Source organism: Tursiops truncatus, chromosome 14 (genome assembly GCF_011762595.2).
Source record: "Tursiops truncatus isolate mTurTru1 chromosome 14, mTurTru1.mat.Y, whole genome shotgun sequence".
Classification (NCBI taxonomy): domain Eukaryota; kingdom Metazoa; phylum Chordata; class Mammalia; order Artiodactyla; family Delphinidae; genus Tursiops; species Tursiops truncatus.
Genome location: NC_047047.1, coordinates 6,844,594 through 6,867,134, shown reverse-complemented (window position 1 = coordinate 6,867,134; position 22,541 = coordinate 6,844,594). Strand labels below are relative to the sequence as shown.

The 22,541-nt window shown below is 48.2% G+C and overlaps 1 protein-coding gene across 14 annotated transcripts in view; it reads right to left on the bottom strand.

Moving 5' to 3' along the window:
• The window catches only part of AFF3 (ALF transcription elongation factor 3), a 568,741-nt gene that overhangs the window by 32,059 nt on the left and 514,141 nt on the right, over positions 1-22,541 (bottom strand). For all 14 annotated transcript variants that reach the window (XM_073791036.1, XM_073791035.1, XM_073791040.1 and 11 more), the window contains 4 exons: positions 15,285-16,364; positions 10,624-10,748; positions 6,829-7,030; positions 3,779-3,900 (listed from right to left, as the gene is read on the bottom strand). In XM_073791036.1, coding sequence (XP_073647137.1) covers positions 3,779-3,900; positions 6,829-7,030; positions 10,624-10,748; positions 15,285-16,364 — 1,529 coding nt within the window. The remainder of the gene's footprint in view (positions 1-3,778; positions 3,901-6,828; positions 7,031-10,623; positions 10,749-15,284; positions 16,365-22,541) is intronic.

The following is a 22,541-nucleotide window of genomic DNA, read 5'->3' as shown; positions in this document are numbered from 1 at the left end:
TGTTACTCACTGGAGCGCTATAACTGGATTTCCATCAACTCTAAATCATTCCGCTGCTAATTCTCTAGTTCTTTCTTTCCTTCTGGTGGCCTCTCTTTGGTCAATGTCACTGCCTGTTGACACCTCTAGTGAGGAGAAGTCAAGGAAAATGACAGGAGCCAGGTCATGGTCCTTGAAGCTGGTGCAGAGCAGAGAGGTAGCAGGAGGCGGCCAAGGTTGTGGTCCCGGGGAAGCTTCCTGGAGAGGCCACCCATATGCCTCCATCTTCCCTCAATTAATAACTGACAATGAATCAATCACATACCCTTGTTCCTACCACTGGACCTCAGGACACACCAACTGAACCTGGGAGACACTTTACATACTTTTAGGTGACTTCCTAGCCCAGTGATCTCTTTATTATTATTATTATTTTTAATTAATTAATTTATTTGGTTGCACCAGTCTTAGTTGTGGCAGGTGGGCTCCTCAGTTGCGGCATGCATGTGGGATCTAGTTCCCTGACCAGGGATCAAACCTGGGCCCTCTGCATTGGGAGCGTGGAGTCTTAACCACTGTGCCCCCAGGGAAGTCCCCCCAGTGATCTCTTAACGGACATATTTTTATTGTTCCAATGAAGAGACAATGCCTGTTTTTGCTTTTCAAGCTTGAAGAATCTTCCCACGACTTTCTCAGTTCAGCAGTTAAGCGGCTGTTTGATTTGCATGTTTCTCTTACTGTCATGGATTTCAAATCAATTGGGACACGTGGCAACTGGAAGACGTCTCTCTCTCTATATGATGGATATGAAAGAGTGCTTTTTTATTCTATTGTATCTTTATCCATAAAGGGAGAAACACTGTATTGTAGCTGCCAGCCAGAAAAATTACACACATTGCTAATGGGAAGAATGAATGATAACAGCCTCTTGGTTAATACAGATAGGGACAAAATTATATTAGCTGCAGTCCCAGCAGACTGAGAAACATTGCCTCTTGTAAACAGTCCAAGACACTGCAGGTAGAAGTAGGACCATTTAGTTGTTGCTGTTCCAGACTTAGCTTTCTGGTCCATACACTGGGAAATTCCTTACATTTTAATTTCCCATACATGTGTGTGTTTAAACACCATGCCCTTGATACATCTGATGCTTTGGGTACCTTACTGTCAAATGCACGTGTGTTTGTTCATGTTGTAGATTATGACTGCTTCTCCTTTTTTTTTTTTTTTTTTTGCTCCCTGAGTCCAGATCTTTTATAATACCTGCAACTTTCTTTTTCCTTTTAAATTTATTTTTTATTGGGCTTCCCTGGCGGCACAGTGGTTGAGAGTCCGCCTGCTGATGCAGGGGACACGGGTTCGTGTCCCGGTTCGGGAAGATCCCACATGCCATGGAGTGGCTGGGCCCGTGAGCCATGGCCGCTGAGCCTGCGTGTCTGGAGCCTGTGCTCCGCAACGGGAAAGGCCACAACAGTGAGAGGCCCACGTACCGCAAAAAAAAAAAAAATTTATTGAAGTATAGTGGATTTACAATGTTGTATTAATTTCTGCTGTACAGCAAAGTGACTCAGTTATACACACATATATATACATATATATATATATATATATATATATACATTCTTATTTATATTCTTTTCCATTATGGTTTATCTCAGGACACTGAATATAGTCCCCTGTGCTATACAGTAGGACCTTCTTGTTTATCCATTCTATACATAATAGTTTGCATGTACTAACCCCAAACCCCCAGTCCATCCCTCCCCATCTGCAAGCTTCTTGAGATGAATAAGGGCAGTTTTGGGACTGGTAAAAATGACAGGTGGGCTTTGAATGATGTCTAAAGCCCCATTTCCATTCTTATAAAGACTTGATTTGTAAGATAAGTATAATTGTTTTTAATTCCTCAAAGAACTGGGTTGCAACCTAAACGATATGGAGGCTGACCCACCCATATAACTACTTTGTCTTCAATTTGCTTCTTAATATTAGGAAGAGCATCTTTAATTAAGATGAAAATCAAAAGATTCCTATATCTCCTGAATGCAAATTTCCACACTGTCATTAAACACGATTCTAATCTCCTGTTTTTGCAAACGGTTAAAGCTCCCTTGAACAAGTTACACCACCAAACCCTAATTATATATGGAGTTGACTGCCTGATTGTACTCCCATTACACGCCCCCCATCCCAGGGATTAATTACCACCTCCCTTGATGCCCAGGGCAGCGGGCAAGGAGGGGAAGGGGAGGTGCTGAGGGTCAGGAGAGAGCGTGCTTGGGGTTGAGTGCAGCTGCGGCAGCCACGGGAAGAGGAGAAAAACACACGTCCTCCTGGGCCACCCTTACACTTTGGTAAAACCAATTATCTGGGAACGTGTTCAATAAAGAAACAAAATAATGTGGATTTGGCTTTGAACCCTCAAAGTCTGTGCCCTAAGTAGCTTAATGAAGTCCAAGCGGGGCTTGAGGGCTACAACTCGGTATCCTTTTTTTTTTTTTTTGCGGTACACGGGCCTCTCACTGCTGTGGCCTCTCTGGTTGCGAAGCACAGGCTCCGGACGCGCAGGTTCAGCGGCCATGGCTCACGGGCCCAGCCGCTCCGCGGCATGTGGGATCCTCCCGGACCGGGGCATGAACCCGTGTCCCCTGCATCAGCAGACGGACTGTCAACCACTGTGCCACCAGGGAAGCCCTAACTCGGTATTCTTGCTTCTTGGAGGTGAACCAACTGATCGTGCCTATACTCTGAGTGAAGGTAGGATTGGAAAGTAGGATGGGAGGGAGATGAGGGTGGAAGAGTCATCACCACCACGCCGAGCTTTCACTTCTCAGGTGGTCACGCTCAGGAGAGACCATCTCACTGGATCTCAGATGAGCCTGTCATGACAGTCACTTTTTCCGATTAGGAAGCTGGGACTCAGAGACATTTAGCACCATTTTATTTTCTGACTCTGGGTGAGGGTCGTGGCTTACAGTCTGTCCCCTCAGCCAGACTGTCAACAGTCAGAGAGCAGGGTGTCCTCTCACTGTTGCCCGCTGCTCCACGCCGGGATTTAAGGGCGTGCCTCAAACACACACACGCTGCACGCTTGGTGAACGGCTCAAACTGAAAGGAGGATTCAAGGTGAACTCTTGAAACCATACCTGCTGCCTTCCAGGCTTGTCCTTGACACATATTTTTTCCCCAAGAGCCTAAATAATTTTCAGTATCATTTTATCATTTCTCATTTTCAGCATCTCCAGAGCATGCCAGGATGTTAATTTATTCCTTTTCTTTTGTTTCTCCTCCTCTTAAATCGATGCCGGGAACGGAACTAATACTTGGGTTTCAGTGTTAGGACTGGGAGATGGATGACAGGATATTTTCTCCTGGATAAGAACTGTTTACACTTTTATAAAGACTACAGCATTTTAGAGGAAAAAAAAAAGCTTTCAGGAGTGAATCACTATTATTCTTTGCCTGTTATAATTTACAGAAACAAAAACTGCTTCTCCTTCTGGCAGCATACAACCCCAAATGCAGGGGCTTAGAAATATGACTCATTGATGCCATTTAGCTTAGTTTTCTGACATCCTGGAGGCAGCCCTGTTAGCCCTGGTTGTTCTATTCACTCAGAAGTCTCCCAGGACTCAGGGGTACACTTGGAGTGAAGCTGCAATTCCCTTCGAGAGGGTGACATTTAACAGATGAGATCACATGACAGAAATGGCCACCCTGTGAATCAGACGCATATTAAACCATCTCCCTGCTCCCACCGATCTGGCCCTCACCGTACCAACCAAGGGTCCACACTTACATGTCATCGAAGATGAGTTTCTGCCTCTTGCAGTCCCTGTGGCCGTTGGAGCCTGGAGACCATGGCTCTGTCTGTGGCCGTGGCTTGTGGAGAACGTTTTCGGAATTGCTGTGAGCCGCTTTCTAAACAACAAACAAACACACCTGTATTTGAGAAACTGGCCACCTGGCTGAAGGAGCAACCTGTTAGAATCGCTTGTGTTCTGTGTTCTAGGTTAGAGCTGATGGTGCTTTCCTCGTTGAAATAAAGAAGAAGAAATACTTGCACTGCAGGTCTCAAGCTGGAGGCTTTTACATACGTGGTCAAATGCCATTCCCGGGACATCAAAAGGGCACTCTCTTGGGCTTCCCTGGTGGCGCAGTGGTTGAGAGTCCGCCTGCTGATGCAGGGGACGCGGGTTCGTGCCCCGGTCCGGGAAGATCCCACATGCCGCGGAGCGGCTGGGCCCGTGAGCCACGGCCGCTGAGCCTTCGCGTCTGGAGCCTGTGCTCCACGACGGGAGAGGCCACAACAGTGAGAGGCCCGCGTACCGCAAAAAAAAAAAGAGTGTCAGTGTGCCCACTCCCGCAGATCCAGATCTTGAACTCGCCCAAGCTCAGATGGCTATTGTGGGTGGAGGCTGGGGGCTTAGGATTCAGGCTCCTACGCTTCCCAGTTGGCTAGACCCATGGTTGTCCAAATGGACTGCATCAGAATCACCATTAACACACAGCCAGCTGGGCCTCACCGCCAGCATCTCTCACTCAGTACGTCTGGGGAAGAGCCTGACAACATGCATTGCTAACAAGTTCCAGGTGATGCTGGTCCAGGAGCCAAGCTCTCAGAACCACTGAGCTATAATCATCCCTCACAAAAGAGGTCATTCAGGTCACAATTGACGGGTTCTCATCAGCTGTCTGTGAAGAACAGGGAGAGCCAAAGGGAATCACTAGAAATTATTTAAGATGTGTTTTAAGAAGGAACACTCTGCATCTGGGGAAAAATGGAAACACCCTTTGTCCTGGAGATGCGGACATTATAGAGAGCACCTACTGTGTGCTGACGTCTGGATAATAAAACACCCCGGTTTTAGTTAGGAGATTCAAATGGATTCCTCTGAAGTAATTAAGGTGGAGTGTATATCAATGCTTCTTTAAATATGGACCGATTTTATGCGTAGATTAAGCCTCTTTGTTACGAGAGCCTCCAGGACTCTGGGCGTTTCCTTTCTGGCATGCAGGGTAGTAAATTACGGATGTGTGTGAGCCCTGCTCTAAGTGGCTCTCCCCAGCTAGAGTGTAAGCTATCCTGCAGGTAGAGACTGAACCCTTTAGATCATCAGTGCGTCTCTGTTATGTAGCAAAGTGCCTGGGACACAATAAATACTTCCTCGATAAACACCCGTTCAGTGAAAAGAATGCCTCAATAAAGTCTATCATTGTTTTACGATTCTCTGCGTATCATAGTTGCTTGTGATTGAAGGATCTAGAGGCAAAGAAAAGTTGTGTTTGGTTTAAAATTGGAATCGTTAGCTTTTTATTTGTTTTTTCTAATATGGTCTTCTCAGATTCGTGTATCCTAGAACCAAAGATAATTGCTCCCAAATGAGGGTGCATGAAGGAGTTAATTTCCTGATGGTTCCGTAAGATTTAGGCTCTTGCTGGACCATCTACCGACTCTTTTTGCCTCTTTAATTCATGGGATAAAGCATGACATGCTGCCTCCCGCCACTTTCTTTGCAGAGTCCTATCGCCAAGTCTCATTTCTCCCTGCCTCACAAAGCCCCACTGGTTTTGAGAGGCACAGGGGGAAGAGTTTGGAATTAAATAATGTACCTGGAGGATGCACGGTCCAGGGCCACCCGCTGTTAGATGGAGGGTGGCAGGAAAGAGGAACTTACATGCAGTGTTAGCTGCACAGGTGTCCACAGGGGTTGGGTTCTTTAGGCGGTACTGCCTCATTGAAATCTTACACCACCGTTTTGCAAATGAAAACAGGCTCAAGAGATTAAGCAACCGGCCCAAGGTCACACGGTGACTAAGCTATGAGGCTAGAGGGGAACCCAGGTTCCCAGGGGAATACAGCGTGTTGGAATCACCCTTGACAAAGTCACCGGAAGAGGGGTGGTGGCAGCTGTCCCACCCTGGTCACCACATTGGTCACTGAGGGCAGCGGGGAGCCCTGCAACTTGGCCTTGGGCTCCAATCCCGGATTTAGCTCTGCCCCAGGGCAAGAAATCTTTTCCAATAGAAAGACTGGCTGGTCCAAAACTCCCAATTTACTTTGTCCTGGGAGAGTTACGTTAGGGCTAATTCTTTTCAGGATGGGAAATGAAGTCCTCCAAAGAGTGTTCCTAAGCAGAAGAGGCTGAAAATGCCTCCTCCGTTTCTTCCGCAGCTGCCTGTGCGAGAGGCGAAGAGCAGCTGCTTTGCCAGGTCTTCCCAGACCAGCCTTTAGGGCTGCTTTGCGGGACCTCACTGGTCACCACGTATCAATGTAATCTTCCTCGACCAGGACAGGCTCCCATCGGTAATCTACCCGCTGGACCAAATGGAGGTATGATGCCACCGCAGCCAGGCATCCCACAGCAACGAGGAATGAGACCCCCAATGCCGCCTCATGGTCAGTACGGCGGCCATCCTCAAGGCGTGCCAGGTTACCTTCCTGGCGCTACGCTGCCATGTGGGCAGGGACCGCCAGCGGGGCCCCCTTACCAAGGTGGGCCTCCTCGACCTCCTGCAATGTCGCAAGGTGGGTGTTACTGATCTTAGGTCATCCAGTCTAATACGTTTGGAGATTAAACCTTTTCTCAGCTTGTGCTGTTTCTACAGCCAAGCTTTCTGTCAATAAGGCCTCCTTGTGACTTGAACGAACATCATCCTCCCACATACCAGAAACTATCGGACATTTATTTTACCTGGGAACATTTATTTGGAATAATAAAGCAGGAACTTTTCCTGAAGTTGCAATTTAAAAAGCCTGTGTTCGGACTGTGCTGGGCTAGAGGCAGAGCAGAGGGGTGTGCTCATTTTCACTCCTGTTTTATCTGGGGCAGAAGAGCATCAACGTACCGTGAGGTCTCCACCATGGGTCTGCAGCTGGTTCTCAGCCTTATGCTTTTTGCTGGACGAGGCGGAGGTGAACAAACCGTTGCTGTTGGATCTGCTGGGGGAAGTCAGGTCCTCGCCGGGGTATTTGTGTTTAGATGCGTCGGAGAGGGGTGAGGTGGGTGAGCGGAGCATTTTTTCATTTTTATTTATTGGGATTGCCAAGCTGTAAACGGAAATCACAGTAATGGAATGTCACACACTCAGCGCGTGGCAAGGTAACTGTTTTATCTGTGACCCTCCCACTTAAAACCTGCTGGTAGGAAGACGTTTATTGGGAATTATCATGCCAGGAAACGATTTTATGGCATTAGGACCGTAAAGAACAATAAAGAAATTTCGTTCATGGTTTTTTTACTCGTCCTCCCAGAAAAAAATAGTAATCTGGAGTTAAATAACTAAGCATAATAATACCTTCATTTCCCAAGTTCTTCATCCAAGGATCTCAAAATACACGACAACTTACTGTTTTCCTAACAAGTGTAAACAGCAGGTAACAGGAAACTCAAATTATACACGAGATCTCCACTTCCAAAAGGACTTTTGCTAACACCTGAGCTTGTACTAATTATTATATGGAGAATAACAGAATCACAGAATAACCAAGCATGAACCCACCTTCTAATTGTTAGGTAGCCAGGCATGGATCAGAATAAACAAAGAATAGAAGACTGTCATTAGAAATGACATTTTCTGATTCCTAGCTCCTTATTTTACCTTCCGAACTACTGTCTATGCCTGAATATAAATCCCCCCACACCCCGCCAAAGACCACCAGAGAAGGGAGTCATATTTGAGTCTTTGTAACGTACAGTATGTAGATAGGGCTCCCTCCGTTGAAACAAAAATTGGGGGAAGACACATTAGCCTCAAATAAACTCAATCATTGCGAATTTGGGATGCTTCTAGAAGTCACCTGGTAGAGTCAGTTAAAATAAATTCATTTAACAAAGATTTAGTCATTATTCCCGCAGTTGTGACTTCTTAATTGCATGTGTTGACTATCACTGCAAACAAGCCAGTAAAGTCACTTTTTATTTTTAAGCAATTTCCTTAGTTGGTGGTCACAGTGTAGAAATTACAAACACAGGCCCCTAGAACAAACGAGAAGCCAAGGTTCTTAATGTTATGCAAACAGATCTGTGTCGGGAGAGAATTTCTGATGACAGCTTTCTGGTTCAAAAAGTACTGTGCATCCAACAACTTAGAAGTGAGAGGTGTGTTCTCGAAAACTGCCTTGGACGAGTCAAAAGTGGCTCAGCCAGTGAAGATGAAAACACTGATGTTGAAGACGGATATGAACCGTCTGAACATAACTTTCTTGACATGTGAGTGAAAAAGTCTTATTTCTACGTCTCAATTATTTTACATACTACATGATCTTAAATGTTTGCAGAAAACTAAATTATTACATTAAATATTGTCATGAACATATGACTATTTCTTCTTCATCATTGTAAGTTTATCTATTCAGGTTGACCAAAGTAACTTGGAAACGTTCTTGGGATCGCATCTTTGGGATGGGCAATCACCATATATGAAGGATTGTCTGATTACACAGGTAAAGCTTAACAGTGGTAATCACAATTCCAGAGGTACACAGGCTACCTTTCCAAGAAAAACTCAAAGCACTTTCATATGCGTTGAGTCCTTACTTAACATAAGTGAAACTATCAGAGCCAGGAGGCTCTGCCAGCAAAAACTCTAGAGCAAGAGCTCTTATCCTGGGGTCCCCGCACTTGCATGGGAAAGAAGTTGCATCTTCACTTTCCTTAACCTCTCACTGAAACTGAACATTTCCTTTAATTACGAACAAAGGCAAGAAACCACAGTGGTGGTTTAGCAGGAGTACTACTAGCAAGACCTGGGATTGTGTCACCAGTGGAAATCACAGATATTTTCATGCCTTACCAGTTGTGGCAGACATCCTGAAATATGGTTTACACTCATCACTACTAGAAATTATGGTCATTACTAGATCTGCTAGAAAGGTTATTTAAGGCATGAACAAAGAAGCACATATATAACTCTATCACACATTTAAAAAGACATTTTTGAGGGTTTCCCTGGCGGCGCAGTGGTTGAGAGGCCGCCTGCTGATGCAGGGGACGCGGGTTCGTGCCCCGGTCTGGGAGGATCCCACATGCCGCGGAGCAGCTGGGCCCGTGAGCCATGGCCACTGCGCCTGCACATCCGGAGCCCATGCTTCGCAACGGGAGAGGCCACAGCAGTGAGAGGCCGCGTACGGCAAAAAAAAAAAAAAAAGAAAAAAAGAAATTTTTGAGCCGTATTTTCCCCATTCACATTTCCTCAATATTTTGGGATGCCATCTGCTTGGCCCAGAGGACTGTGGGCTCGGGCAGCTTGTGTGTGTTGCTCTTTCTTGCTCAGACCTTCAAGGGCTCTTGCCCTTCTTCCCAAGGTGATTCTAACACTGCAGTGGGCCTGTGCTCAGGTGCCCTCGCTCTCCAATTTCCTCTCCGGGTTTTAGTACTACTCTACATCTTCTCCTAACCTTTCAGTTTACATTTTTATGTGTTGCGCTGAAACATTAATCTCCCCTTAAAAATTCTATGTACACAGTCAGGGAGAGTGAGGAGTGTCTCAGCAGAGGATAAAGTGGTTTCTGAGCTGTGCTATTTCTAAATGGAAAGGACTTCTATGACTGATGATAAGCTGCTCACTTATAATAAATATCTGGGACCTTGCTTTGCTAGGAAGCCTTTGTCACAGAGGGGATTCAGTGCCATGTGGGTCTCTCTGGAACCCCCTGAGAGGAGGGACTGGGTGGCTGTTTCGCCTTGGAGACCCGGATCCTGTCTGTCACCGCAAATTCAGTCTACACCCAACGCCTTTAGGTGTGTCATATGGAGATTCTGCTCAAGTTTATATTTTTCATTGGTGTAATAAGCTTATTCAGTTTGTAAGTTTTCAGAGTGGAGGGTGTGTTTTTGAAAGGATAGAACTGCGTGCAACTAGTAACTGGTCTTTTGTTATAAAGAAGTACTTCCAGCGCACCTGGAGCTGTGACAAGAAGCACACGTCCAGGCATACTGGTTAGTCTTGGGTTAAACCAAGGGAAAGGAGTCTGCATGAGACAGGCTGGGACCTGGGACCCTCTGCTGCAGTGCTTGCACCTGGACAAACATCTCCTTGAGCCACAAAATACAAAGAGACTACAAGGGACTAAAAATAACTGCAGGCACAGGGCAGTTGGAACAAATTACGAACAAGATACAAAAAGACCAAAAACCCAACGTCCACTTCTGAGGAGTCCGGAGCAAAAATGCAGGGTGTCAGGAGCAAAAGTAGGTTACTGCGCACGCCCCCCGCACTCAGCGCCAACAAGGGGGTGAGCAGACCTCCTAAGCCACCCCTCCAGCCTGGCCCCACCCTACCCTCACCCCATTTAAGGAATCAGCTGGCCCCGCCCCAGGAAGGAATCAGACCCCTGGCCCCACCCTACCCTCACCCCATTTAAGGAATCAGCTGGCCCCCCATCAGACAGCGTGCAAGGGAATCTGTTACTTGTCTTTGTTCCCTCGTACTACAGCATGAGCCCCAGTAAAGCCTTGCCTGAATTTCTTGTCTGGCCTCTTATCAATTTCTATCGATGAAGGAGCCCAAGAGGCTTGGTAGGCAACATGGAGACCCAGAGCAGAGCAGTCACTCAAAAATCCGACTCTCCCCCAGTAGGCATGTGCCTCTCAGACCCAGACACGCCTCCAGCTCCCTCTGCCTTCCTGGGAGCGTGAGTACCTGTTGACGTTCACGTTGCAATGGTTTGCGGACAAAGTACTGCCGGCGGAGGCAGTGAGTCGTGAAGAGCTCTCCTTCTCTCCCTGAGCCTTCCTGATCTCCCGGCAGTCATCTTCGCTGTCACACTGCATGGGAAGAAGCAAAAGCCAGTCAGCTTTAGATTTCAAGGGATCACAGCGAGCTCCCATCACCAACCAGCTCATCCGGGCTTCTCTGGACAACATCCCGAGCACCAATGTGGCTGCAGCACTCTCGGCCCTGGCCTGGGTTCCCCATCAGCGACTCCGCGAACAAGGAAGAAATCTGTCAGCTTACTGAGAGGAAAAAGCGTGACACAAAGATCACCACTGAACACTTCTTTACCCACAGGCAGATTCCACCCTCCAAAGAAGACCTGTTCTGGAGTTTCAGCATCCCTCCCTTTGGCGTTTCTTGGTACCCAAACAAGGCACAGCGACCTATCCTGGGCTTGATGTTGTAAGGGCAGTGACAAGCTCGGACCTTTCTTTTGAAATTCATGGCCTCAAAGGACATTTTTATAAAACAGTAGTTTGACTGGATTCTTGGTTTCCACGATGGCATTTAACCTAGGCGTGTACTAGGGTACGAGGCACATGCACTCAGCCAAATTCCATTTTTGGTGAGATCGCAGCAACACGGTACAGGCACATGTAGGGCTCTCAGCAGAGCTTTCCAGGAGACAAGCACTGGCACCAAAGATAGAGAAATTTTGACCTTCTCTCTCCAGCTGGGATTGTTACACAGCCTCTATTGCAAGGACCCCAGCAGCTCACGCCGAAACTGTGCCCCCGTAAGGGTCCAAGCCAAAGCTCTGAACCCCCAGTTCTGGCTTCCAGGCTCTGGCAGGGCTCGACTCTGCACCCTGGCAGCCAGGTCTGCGGTGTCCCACCTCCAGCACCCAAAACTGAGGGCTTCACACCCCAGATACTGAGTAAAGAGTGCTGTGAAAATGTTCTTTCACTTCTCTGTGTGAGTTTAATGATGATTCAGTAGATTTCATGAGGAGAGCTGAGTGTGAGACTTAGTGTAAATGAAGTTTTGTAAGTTAAAATAAAAAAGCCCATGAATAGTAAAATTATTTAAATACAGAATACTATGGAATATACATGTATATGTTTTTGCACATCTCTATCTAAATATACCTGTACAGCTATATATATTTCCAATCTATCTGTATGTTTATCAATTTCTATCTCTGAAATACCTCTCTCTCTCTCTTTCCATCAGCCTGTCCATTTATCCATCCATCTCCAGATGACTGGCTGATTCACTCATTAATCAATTAATCACCTGGGGACTGACGGACAAGCCAATCCAACGAGTAAGGGGGAGGGCAGGGTATGAGAGGAAAACAGAAGGAAAGAGGGTAGGTATGTAGTGAGCTAACCCGCATTACTGCATTATATCATGTGACTCTGACAACACCCCTGCAAAGATGTCACCATTTTACAAACAAAGAAACTGAAGTCCACAGAAGGGAAGGTCACCCAGGAGGCCAGGGCTGACTGCGTGATTTGCGGGATTCAGTGCAAAATGAAAATGCTGGGAGCCTTGTTCCAAAAGCAGGAAAAGATGCTTGATGTCAGTCTTGGTGATGATTTTTTTGGATTTAACACCAAAAACAAAGGCAACAAAAGCAAAAAATAAACAAGTGGGACTATATTAAACTAAAAGGCTTCTGCACAGCAGAGGGAACCATCAACAAAATGAAAAAGCAACCTAGTGAATCGGAGAAAATATTTCTAAATCGTATATCTGAGAAGGGATTAATACCCCAAATATATAAAGAACTCATACAATTCAACAGCAAAGAAACAAACAAAAAAATCCAGTTGAAAAATGGGCAGAGGATTTGATTAGACATTTTCTAAAGAAGACATATGGACGGCCAACAGGTACATGAAAAGATGCTCAACATCACTAATCATCAGAGAAATGCACATCAAAACCATAACGAGATAGGACCTCATACCTTTCAGGATGGCTATTATCCAAAAAACTAAAACTAGTAAGTCTGTGAGGATGTGGACCAAAGGGAACCCTAGTGCACTGTTGGTGGGAATGTAAATTGCTGCAGCCACTGTGGAAACAGGATGGAGGTTGCTCAAAAAATTCAAATAGAACTACCACATGATCCAGCAATCCCACTTCTGGGTATTTATCCAAAGAAAACGAAAACACTCATTTGAAAACATATCTGCACCCCCATGTTCACCGCAGCGTTATTTACAACGGCTAAGACGAGGAAGCCAATGTCCACGGCTAGACAGATGGATAAGGGTACTGCGGCATATATGTGCGTACAACAGAAGAAGGAAGCCTGCCATTTGCAACAACACGGATGGACCTAGAGGGGATTATGATAAGTGAAACAAGTCGGACAGAGAAAGACAAATACCTTACGACCTCACTGACATGCGGAATCTAAAAACAGAAACCAAACCTCCTCCCAGCTTATGCTGTCAGACTGCTGACTGCCTGGGGTTGGGGGGAGTACAGAATGGATGAATGAGGTCAAAAGGTACAAATTTCTGGTTATAAAATGAGGAAGTCATGGGGACGTAATGGAATATACAGCATGGTGACTATAGTTAATAATATCGTAGTGCATATTTGACAGTAGCTAGGAGAGGAGATCCTGAAAGTTCTCACCAGGAGGAAGAGAAATTTGTAACTGTGGACAGTGACGGATGTTAACTGGACTTACTGTGGTCATCATTTTGCGATACTTATAAACCAATATCAAATCATTATATTATACCTCAAAAAAAAAAAAAAGCAAGCAGCTAAAGACTAACATTATAAAGTACTAAAGTCGGAAACATTTTCTTGTCTTTCGTGTCTTTCAAAGTCTCTCTCCTGACCTGTCACGCTGTGTTTATTTGCTATTTTGTACTGTGCTCCTTGAGGCACGGGGATACCTGGGGGGCATGTGTAGACACTCCCAAGTACCGGGGGCCTGGGCCTGCGACAGGGCGCTTGTGCGCAGCCCACCAGTGAAGCGTTTCCCCCGCCAGCCATTTGTGGAACCCATGGGTCAAGGGGTGAGGAAGTCCAGTTAGGCATTTCCCCTTCCCCAAGGCCAACTGGCAACCCCTTGCGGATTGGACTGCAATCTCCCCTGGAGGACCCCTCAGTACTGGGATTGGGGTGGGGAGATGCCCATCCTGACCCCGACCCTCATTAGGCCTGTGCCTTGGCCCCTGGATGGGGATGCGGAGGGGATGCTGCACAGGGCTAGGAGTGCACAGGGGCCACGGGGCAGGCAGAACCTGTCCTGGGAAATGGGCAGGAGGTGGGACCGCGCAGGCTCTATCGTCCCATCACATTTCACTTACTAAACACAAATTCAAAAATAAAATGAAGAATTCCAAGATGGCAACTGCAAGCATTAAACTCCAAGTACAGAGCCCTCTGAGCAGGGGCCCTGTGGGGAAAATACTGCACAAATCTCATGCTGACTTCTTACTGGGAGACCCTGGAGCCACAGACCCAGGCTTCATTCCTGGCTCTGCCCTTTCTCACCTATGTGAACCTGGGGCAAGTCCCTTTAGGCACTCTGAGCCTCAGTTTCCTCATCTGACATGACGATAATATTTGCTTCATAAAGTTGTAAGGACTTTATAGACGACTTAATATGTACAAGAACAGCATCCCTCATGGGGACATATATACGTGTTAACTGTTGTGAATGATTTTCTCCTAAATTTGGGACCATCCACGATGACTACAATCTTTGGCTTGTCACGCATTGTGTTTTCCACTGTGGTCCAAGTTACTTTTGAAGATGCAGTAACAGGAGGGAATAAAAATCCTCAAAATTGGTTTAAAATTATGATTAAATTATTCCTGTGCTCAAAAATCTTCAAAAACGGCCAAACGGCCGAGCATTTGGGTCTGCTTCCTGACAAACGTCCTGCTCTCCGAGTACCTGAGCTGCCTGTCTCACTTCGTTCAACCCGCCTTTGTTCAGCTTGCTTCCCTCCTTTGGCGGCACCTCATCCCTGACCCTCTGATGACTCAGAAGTCCCTCCTCCTGAGGGCCCTGTTCCCAGCCCGTCTCCACCACAAAGTTCTCCTGATCAATGCCACGGGAGCGCCAGCCGCTGGCTCTCATGCACCAGGCTGGCGTCCCCTCCCGGGGCCCCGTCGTCCACGGTCCCCACTAGGCACTTCCGGATTCACGCCTCACCCCAGTCACAGCCTTACTAAACTCTCTGAGGCTGCCGGCTTCTAAAGTCAATGAACGATCCCACCCCTTCCAGCAAAGAATGGGGTTCACCCGTATTTAGCTTTTCTCACAGGCCCGGCCTCCAGCTTGCCTCTCCACACACACTCAGGGAAAATTTCCCGTTCACCTACTTCCACATGCAGTGAGACGGACCTTAATTATCTATAACGTGGCAATAATAAGGATACTTCCCTCATTGGGCAGTGCTAAGGATTTAACTGAGTTAATACGTGTCAAGTACTTACAAAGGTATCTGGCATACATAAAGTGCTCTATGAACGTTTGTTGAGGAAAGTCACATAGAACTCCTGCTCCGGGAACATTCTAGACCAGCAGACCTGCTGCCCACAAGTTCAGGGAGAGCCCTCCCTCCCGCCGTGCCCTCAGCCCCTCGGGTTTCCAGGCCTACCTTGCGTTTCCTCTTGGATTTTGGCAAAGCCTTTTCTGCGGGCGCATCGGATGCGTGGCTCGGCGGGGCGCTTTCAGTGTCCTTGGCCGCGGGAGCGCTCAGGACCCCCGGCTCCTGGGGCAGGTGTTCTGGGATCCTGGACAGGAGGGTCAGGTCAATTTTGACCCAGAGTGACCTGACCTCGTCACTGTCCTTCAACGGGGAGAGAAGTTCATTGCGGCCGAAGGGGACCAGTGTGTAGAACTGCTCTTCCAGCTCCTTGGCGATGTCGCTGGTGGTCCTGGCGTTGATAGAGCCCACAGGGGCCCGCGGGCCGCCACCGCTGATGCTGCTGGCAGCCTCCTTCAGCCTCGGGTCGTTCCCGGAGGCGGCAGTGGCCTTGGACAGAGGGTAGTCCTCTTGCTCCGACTCCAGGTCCGAGTCCGCGGAGGAGGACGACGAGGACGACTCGGTCTCGATGAACTCCTTGGATTTGGGGACGATCCGGCTCAGCCCCCGCGTGCGGCGCTTCTCGCCGGTTACGGCCGAGCGCAGCTCCTTGCGGTGGCTGGTCCTACTGTTGCTGCAGGGCCGGGGCTTGGGGGGCTCCGGGGGGATCCCCGCGCTCGCCCCCAGAGCGTCCGCGGCTGCGGGCTCCTCGGGCCGGTGGCCATTGTCGCCGGCGGAGGTCCTCTCGGTGCGCCGCGTGGGTTTCTTGCCCGCGGACCTCCGGGCAGGCGCGGGCGCGCTCTCGGCGGGCGCACCGGCCACCGTGGGCGGCGGGGCGGCGGCGGTCACGGCCACGGCCACGGCCGCGGGCGGGGACTTCTGCTTCACCCCTTTGCTCCCCGGGGCCTTGTTCGCGGTCCTCGGCCTCTGCTCCTCCTTGCAGGCGCTCTTGATGTCCTTGTCTCTCAGGCTGGTCGGGCAGACGTTGTCGGGAAGCTTCCCGCAGTCTGGCGCTTCGTCCTTCACCGGGGTGTAGTATTGATTGCTCTCGGGCCCGTGGCTTTCATTGTGGATCAGGATAGGAGGCTTGTGGGGATTAACTTTGTTTAGCCATTTATCCAGCTGCCACTTGTTAGAGGACGCTGGTTCGGCCTAAAAGCAGAAAACCAGCGACAAACAAATATCTTTTATGATGGGCTCACGTAAAAGGGGCCTGGCTGTTTTCCTCTCGACTTAGGGCAGACAATGGATGGGCTGGAAACAAGGAACATGGAAGCTGTAGGTGTGTGCAGCATCAGTGGGCACACAAGATGCAGAGATGCTGCCCGCTTCCTGGTCCCCGGCACTGAAATGCCGTTGCAGCAGTTGGAGGCCTATGCACTATGCTTCATTAGGACCCCTTTCCAACATTTCTGAGGGTTATACAATGTATATATTTTTATATTTATACAGACATACATAAACGTGAGAGTCCACAAAAGTTAACTGGGGTGTAGTTTGGAGACCCTGAGTGTTAAAGCACTCATTTTTTGGGAGACTTAAAATACGGGGAGGGGGGTGGAATTAAAAAAGGGGACTGAGTGGAAACTAAACTCCCAAAGAACTACCTGTGTGTGCCCAGTGCACTTTGATGGCTGGACTTGGTTTGTCCATCCTCAACCTGCATCCGTCACACTTTGCCCGAAATATTTCAGATGAGGAGGTGACAATGGAAACCTTTCCTGCAAGCAGTTTTGCTACCTTAAAGCAAATCCTGGACATTTCAGGTTTTAAACTCTGGCCCATAGATTGGCTCCGGGGGGTGGGTGGGTGGGCGGGGGCAGTGGTGGGGACTTGGGGAGGGCAGGTCAGTGAATGCCCTGTAACAGAATGTGAAATGTCATGTAGACGCATTTTTCGAGGAGAGGGACATAGCTTTCATTCATATCTCTAGGCAGCTACGTCTTATTCAAAGGTTAAGAACTGATGCTTTTACAGGGAGTAAATGTTGTTGATTTCTAATAAAAGTCCATTTATCCAGCATCTGTGATTATTAATAGAAAAGAGGTATATTGATAAGTATAGAACTTTAGCTAGAGTATTATCAATTTGTGAATATAGGTGAAATGGGGAAAATTTTTGAAGTGATTAAGGTGATGTATTTTTCCTTCCCTATGGTCTCTGCCCTACGAATTCATGGCTTCTGATGATCCAGGGGAAGACTAAATACCAGCCTAAAATAAAGAATCAGCTTAGCTTTGCACTTCAAACTTGATTGGTTAAAGCCCAGAGGAAGTCAGGCAACCTTGTAGGCGAAAACCACTGTTTTCTAACATAATAATTTCCTAAAGCTTCCTTTCATGTATCAAGATTTGGTTCTCAACAGTGAGGTTGGTATTAAGATCAGAACTTGGGGCATAGCCACGTGCAGCAAGGATCTTGGGGGAGGGGAGGGGAGGGGGGGGGAGGGGAGGGGAGGGGAGGGAGGGGAGGGCAGTAATATTAGACCCAAGGGTCCTGGCTGAGTCTGGAGGCATCTGGGGCACAGCTTAGGGAGATGGGAAGCCTTTAATGGGCCAGCAGGGCCTGGGGCCAAGATGAAGTGGCCACAGGGTGTGGGCACCAGGCACTGGAGCTGTGGCAGGGACCGTGGACATCCTGCTGGTTCCCCCAAAACAGATGAGACTGTCTACACTTCAGGGAACCACAGCGCAGGGTGTCCAGGGACTGGGAATGACAAGAGACCTTTCAGTGGAGGCCAGCATGGGGATTCCAGGCCCTTTCCTTGGCACCCTGAGGAAGGGGAGCCTCCCCCTGGGATACAGGTGTAGAAGGGGAATCTCTCATGACCCTGATAGGGAGTCTGCTGTGTGACTTAACTTTCTGCTTCATTTGCTTTCATGCCGTCCAAAGGACCAGGGCTCCCAAAGCAAGAGGCAAAAGAACAAAACGATACGTCTTTTTTTGCACCTCTGAGTTGTCCTGTGTAAATTCTGACCTCGCTTTAATTTGGCTTCTCCAGAGATAGGGGACAATGGAACCTGCAGAGCACACCTGACCTGGTCCATCCTGCGCCAGTGACGCAAGAGAGGAAGCAGGGCAGCAGGACCTCTTCTTCGCCAAGGGGAAGCTCTCGCCTGCCCTGAGATTAGCCGGGTGTGGTTGAAGGCTACTTTGGTGGCAAACACAGCTATGGCTCTGAGGCTGTCTCCTCCCCACCCCATTTCTCTCGGACCACCGGCGAGTCAGTGACTTCTGTGCCTCAGTTTCCCCAGATAAATGGGGCCCAGTCATATGAATGGATGCTGAAGCGGCCTTGCAGAAGGGGACACACACGGGGAGAGGGTGGACCATTTACGGCAGAGCCTGCCACTCACACTGGCCCCAGCACCACGTCTCACGCTAGCTCGCCCTCATCCCCAGCATCCTGGGCCTCCCACACCTCCCATCTCTTATGTGGGAGAACACAGACGTGCGCCTGGAGCTAAAACACAGCGGCTCACGGGGAGACTCCCACTAAAACTTCCTGGAGGGAGCGTTAACAGTGAAGGGAGAACTGAAGCACTTGAGTGCGGGCCCACTGCCTGATGTGCTCTAGGGACACTTTTTCTCCTCTTCACAGCTGAAGAAATGAGGCTGAGGGACCATTTTCAAAACATCACTAAATCACATTCTCTTTCTCAAAGGATCTACAAGGACCTCCTCTTGCCCCTCAAACAAAAATCCAAATTCCTCGGGCATCCATCCCCTAACAGCCGTCTCTCCTTGCCAGAACACCTACAATGTGCTCCCACTTTATAGGCATCATCTAACTGAATCCATACAGGTAAGAAATACTGTCGCCCCTAGTTTGTAGATGGGGCTCAGAGAGGTTAAGTGAAATGCCCAAAGCTGCAGAGCTACCAGGCACCACCAAGGCTAAACCCACATTTGTCTGGGCTTAAAGACCAGATTCTCTCCCCTGCTGCCTTGCCAGTCTCCCATTACTCTCTGGTGTAGCCTCACGAAAGAGGGACCTCGTTTCTTTTGAGAAATGTCAGTCTTCAACCTAAAATGATGGAATTAGATTGATTTTTGGAGACACCACTAACTCTCCAAATAACACCTGTGGCCTTCTGTTATCCTTAATGCATCACCTTTTGATGTCCACAGCCATTTCATGTATATAAATCTTGTGTCTTCAACAAAGCCCAACACTGCTTTCCAGCAGGGGCCAGGTCTCTGCTTCTTTGTATCCCTCGCAGGACCCGTAATAGGTTAGGGGGACAGCACGCTATGACTCTGCTCCTCCTAATAATGACTCACAATGAGCTGTCACTCCATTTGTATCACTTATTCCTCAGAACAGCGTCACAGATTAGACGGCATGGGATTATCCGCCATTTCGGGGATGAAACCATTGTGGCCAAGGAAGCTCAAACAGCCAAGAATTAGGTGGCAGGGGAGAAGGGGGAACTCAGGGCTTGGGGTTCCTTTCCTGCCATGCTGCTGGCTCTGGTCCATTTCCTGAGCTGTCCATCAGGGTTTCTGCCCAGTGCATTTGATTGTTTCCTGGCTTGCTGCTTTGTATTTCCATCCAGGACTCTCCTCTCTGATCAATCTTCCCTCTGATCAGTGTATAAGCTCTCCACCGTGTACTTTAGTCTCTACTTCATCTATACCCTTCAGAGCACCCACTGCCACATACCCCACAGATGCCTAATTAAGGAGAAGCCTATTGAATCAATGAATAACTTGTATCGTGTACCTGCTGATTTTCAAGAACATCTAGGGCAGCATTTTCCAAAATGTGCTTTGAGTTCATATATCCCAATAAAGAAAAGTTTCCGTGGCTTTGAGTTCATATATCCCAATAAAGAAAAGTTTCCGTGGTCAGATACATTTGGGAAATGCCACAGTGGAGAACACCGTTTACATGAGCAAAATTAAGGGCTGAATGATGCTCTTCGGTAAAGAAACAGGTGACACCTACTTTATGCTGGATCTCCTCAAAATCCTGTGACCAGGCTCTTTCTTGTCCCTGCAGCATCCTTTACTTGGGGAAGACCCGTCTAAGGAGCTCTGTGTGCTGGTGTAAACGTGCTAACTGAAGGGCGAGGCGCTTCCCCCTGTGAAGCTCTGGCGTGAAAGGATGTCCCAGGCCAGGAAAGAAGATACAACTCAAATGAAAACAATTAGGCTGAGGAGAAGCAAGCAAACGTCAGGCTGCAGTGACGGAAATACTGTTTTCGGGGTCTCTTCCGTGCTAGCTTGCAGACAAGGGGTTAGACTACGGTGATTCATGTGAAATGCAGTGGCTTTCTACAGCCACGGCCATAAACAACAGCTCGTATGAAACTCAGGAGAGCCAAGTGGGTGTCCAGTGCTGGATGTTGAGGGGGAGAATGCAGGTGTCTTGGGATATCAAGAGGGTCTCCTGCTTGATAATAGGAGGGCCTCAGGATATTTCCAGGAAGGAAAGGAGGGCCACAAATGTTCTGCTGCAAAGCAGCGTAAACAGGTCTTGACAACGGAATGTGAGGTGTGTGGCTATAAAGAGCTGGACTGTCCTGTGGGGGGGAAGGAAAAGGGGTCTCACTGCTCTCTTTAAGGGGTCCTGGGCTAGCTAGGCCAGAAGAAGGCAGAGATGCCGTGGAGACTCAGCAGGTAATGCTTCCCCTCTTCGCAACTTTCATTCTGCAAACTCACTGTATTTCTTTTCTAATTTTTTTTTTAAAATTTTTGGCCATGCCACACGGGTTCTGGGATCTTAGCTCCCTGACCAGGGATCACACCCGTGCCCTTGGCAGTGAAAATGCGGGAGTCCCAACCACTGGACCACCAGGGAATTCCCTCATTGTATTTCTGAAGGGCGTGTCTCTCTAGTCACCTTGGGAAAAATGTTAAAAGAAACCTTGCTTTTATTCCAAGGAATACATTCCTTTCCAGCAGAAAGAAGTCACCCGCAGTGTGGCTACATCCCTTGTCACTCCTGCACTCCCTCTGCATAGAGAAGCCAGGAGTTGAAAGCTACCCGCGGCCTCAGGCAACTTAAACTTTGAGGCCTGTGTTACCAGGCTCCCCTCCTTCTCCTCAGCTAGGGGCCTCTGGTAGCTGCTGGAAGAAACAAGGAACGGCAAGTGCTTCCTTTCATCACCCAAGAGTTCAGGTCTTTGTGATTATCTCAGTGACATTTAGAGAGAATCTGCTTAAAGCCGTTTATAGCTGTACTTCTCCAAGGCTGCTTTCAGCCTCGCCTAGAAACTCCAGGAGTCACATTTCAGCGCGCCAATGAGACTCAACTTTCCTGAATTTAACCTTCAAAGTCACAAACAGCCTGGGGTGGAGGTAACGTTCACAGACCCTAACGCTTTTAATCTACCGCCACTGTCCCCCCTGGCTCTTGCGATGTCCCTGGAACCCAGTTCTTTCTACTAAATATTCTGGAGTTTTTCAACAAATTAGAGCATAAAGCTGGCTCTGAAGAAGCCTGGTTAACGCCTCTGTTTTATTTAACTCCTGTATTTTTGTTTGTTTCAAATTACTCCTATTAGAATATCAGCTCTGTGAAGACAGGAACCTTCTCTGTCAGCTCATTGCTGTCTCTCAGGGCCAAGCATCATATCTGTGGCAGAGACTCAATAGATCTTCGTTGAAGGAACACTAAATGAGTGAATGAATGGATGAATGAATGAAATGATGAAGAAGGAAAAATAATTTAGTTTCTGGGAAAAGTCAGGATTATATCAACATATGGCTTTTATAGGTTAATGTTGTCAAGGGCCTTCCCCTTAAATAGGGAGATAGGGATAGAAAGATAGATAGGGAAAGGGAGAGAGAGACAGAGAGAGACAGAGACACAGGTACACAAGCTGGAAACATGGGTCTTGCTGGCCCTTAAAGGTGCTCCTGGGGACTTCCCTGGGGGTCCAGTGGTTAAGACTCCACACTTCCACTTCAGGGGTCACAGGTTCGATCCCTGGTCAGGGAACTAAGATCTGCACGCATTGTCGTGTGGCCAAAAAAAACAAAACAAAACAAAAAAACCTCTCACCGCCAAGGTCTGCATATGTGGGTTTGGTTTCTTTTTTTTTTTTTTGCGGTACGCGGGCCTCTCACTGCTGTGGCCTCTCCCGTTGTGGAGCACAGGCTCCGGACACACAGGCTCAGCGGCCATGGCTCACGGGCCCAGCCGCTCCGCGGCATGTGGGATCTTCCCGGACCGGGGCACGAACCCATGTCCCCTGCATCGGCAGGCGGACTCTCAACCACTGCACCACCAGGGAAGCCCTTGGTTTCATTTTAGAGCATATTTAGAAATTTGGGCCCAGAGTGGTACAGAAGGTTGTAGGTAAAAAGCTAAATCCTATG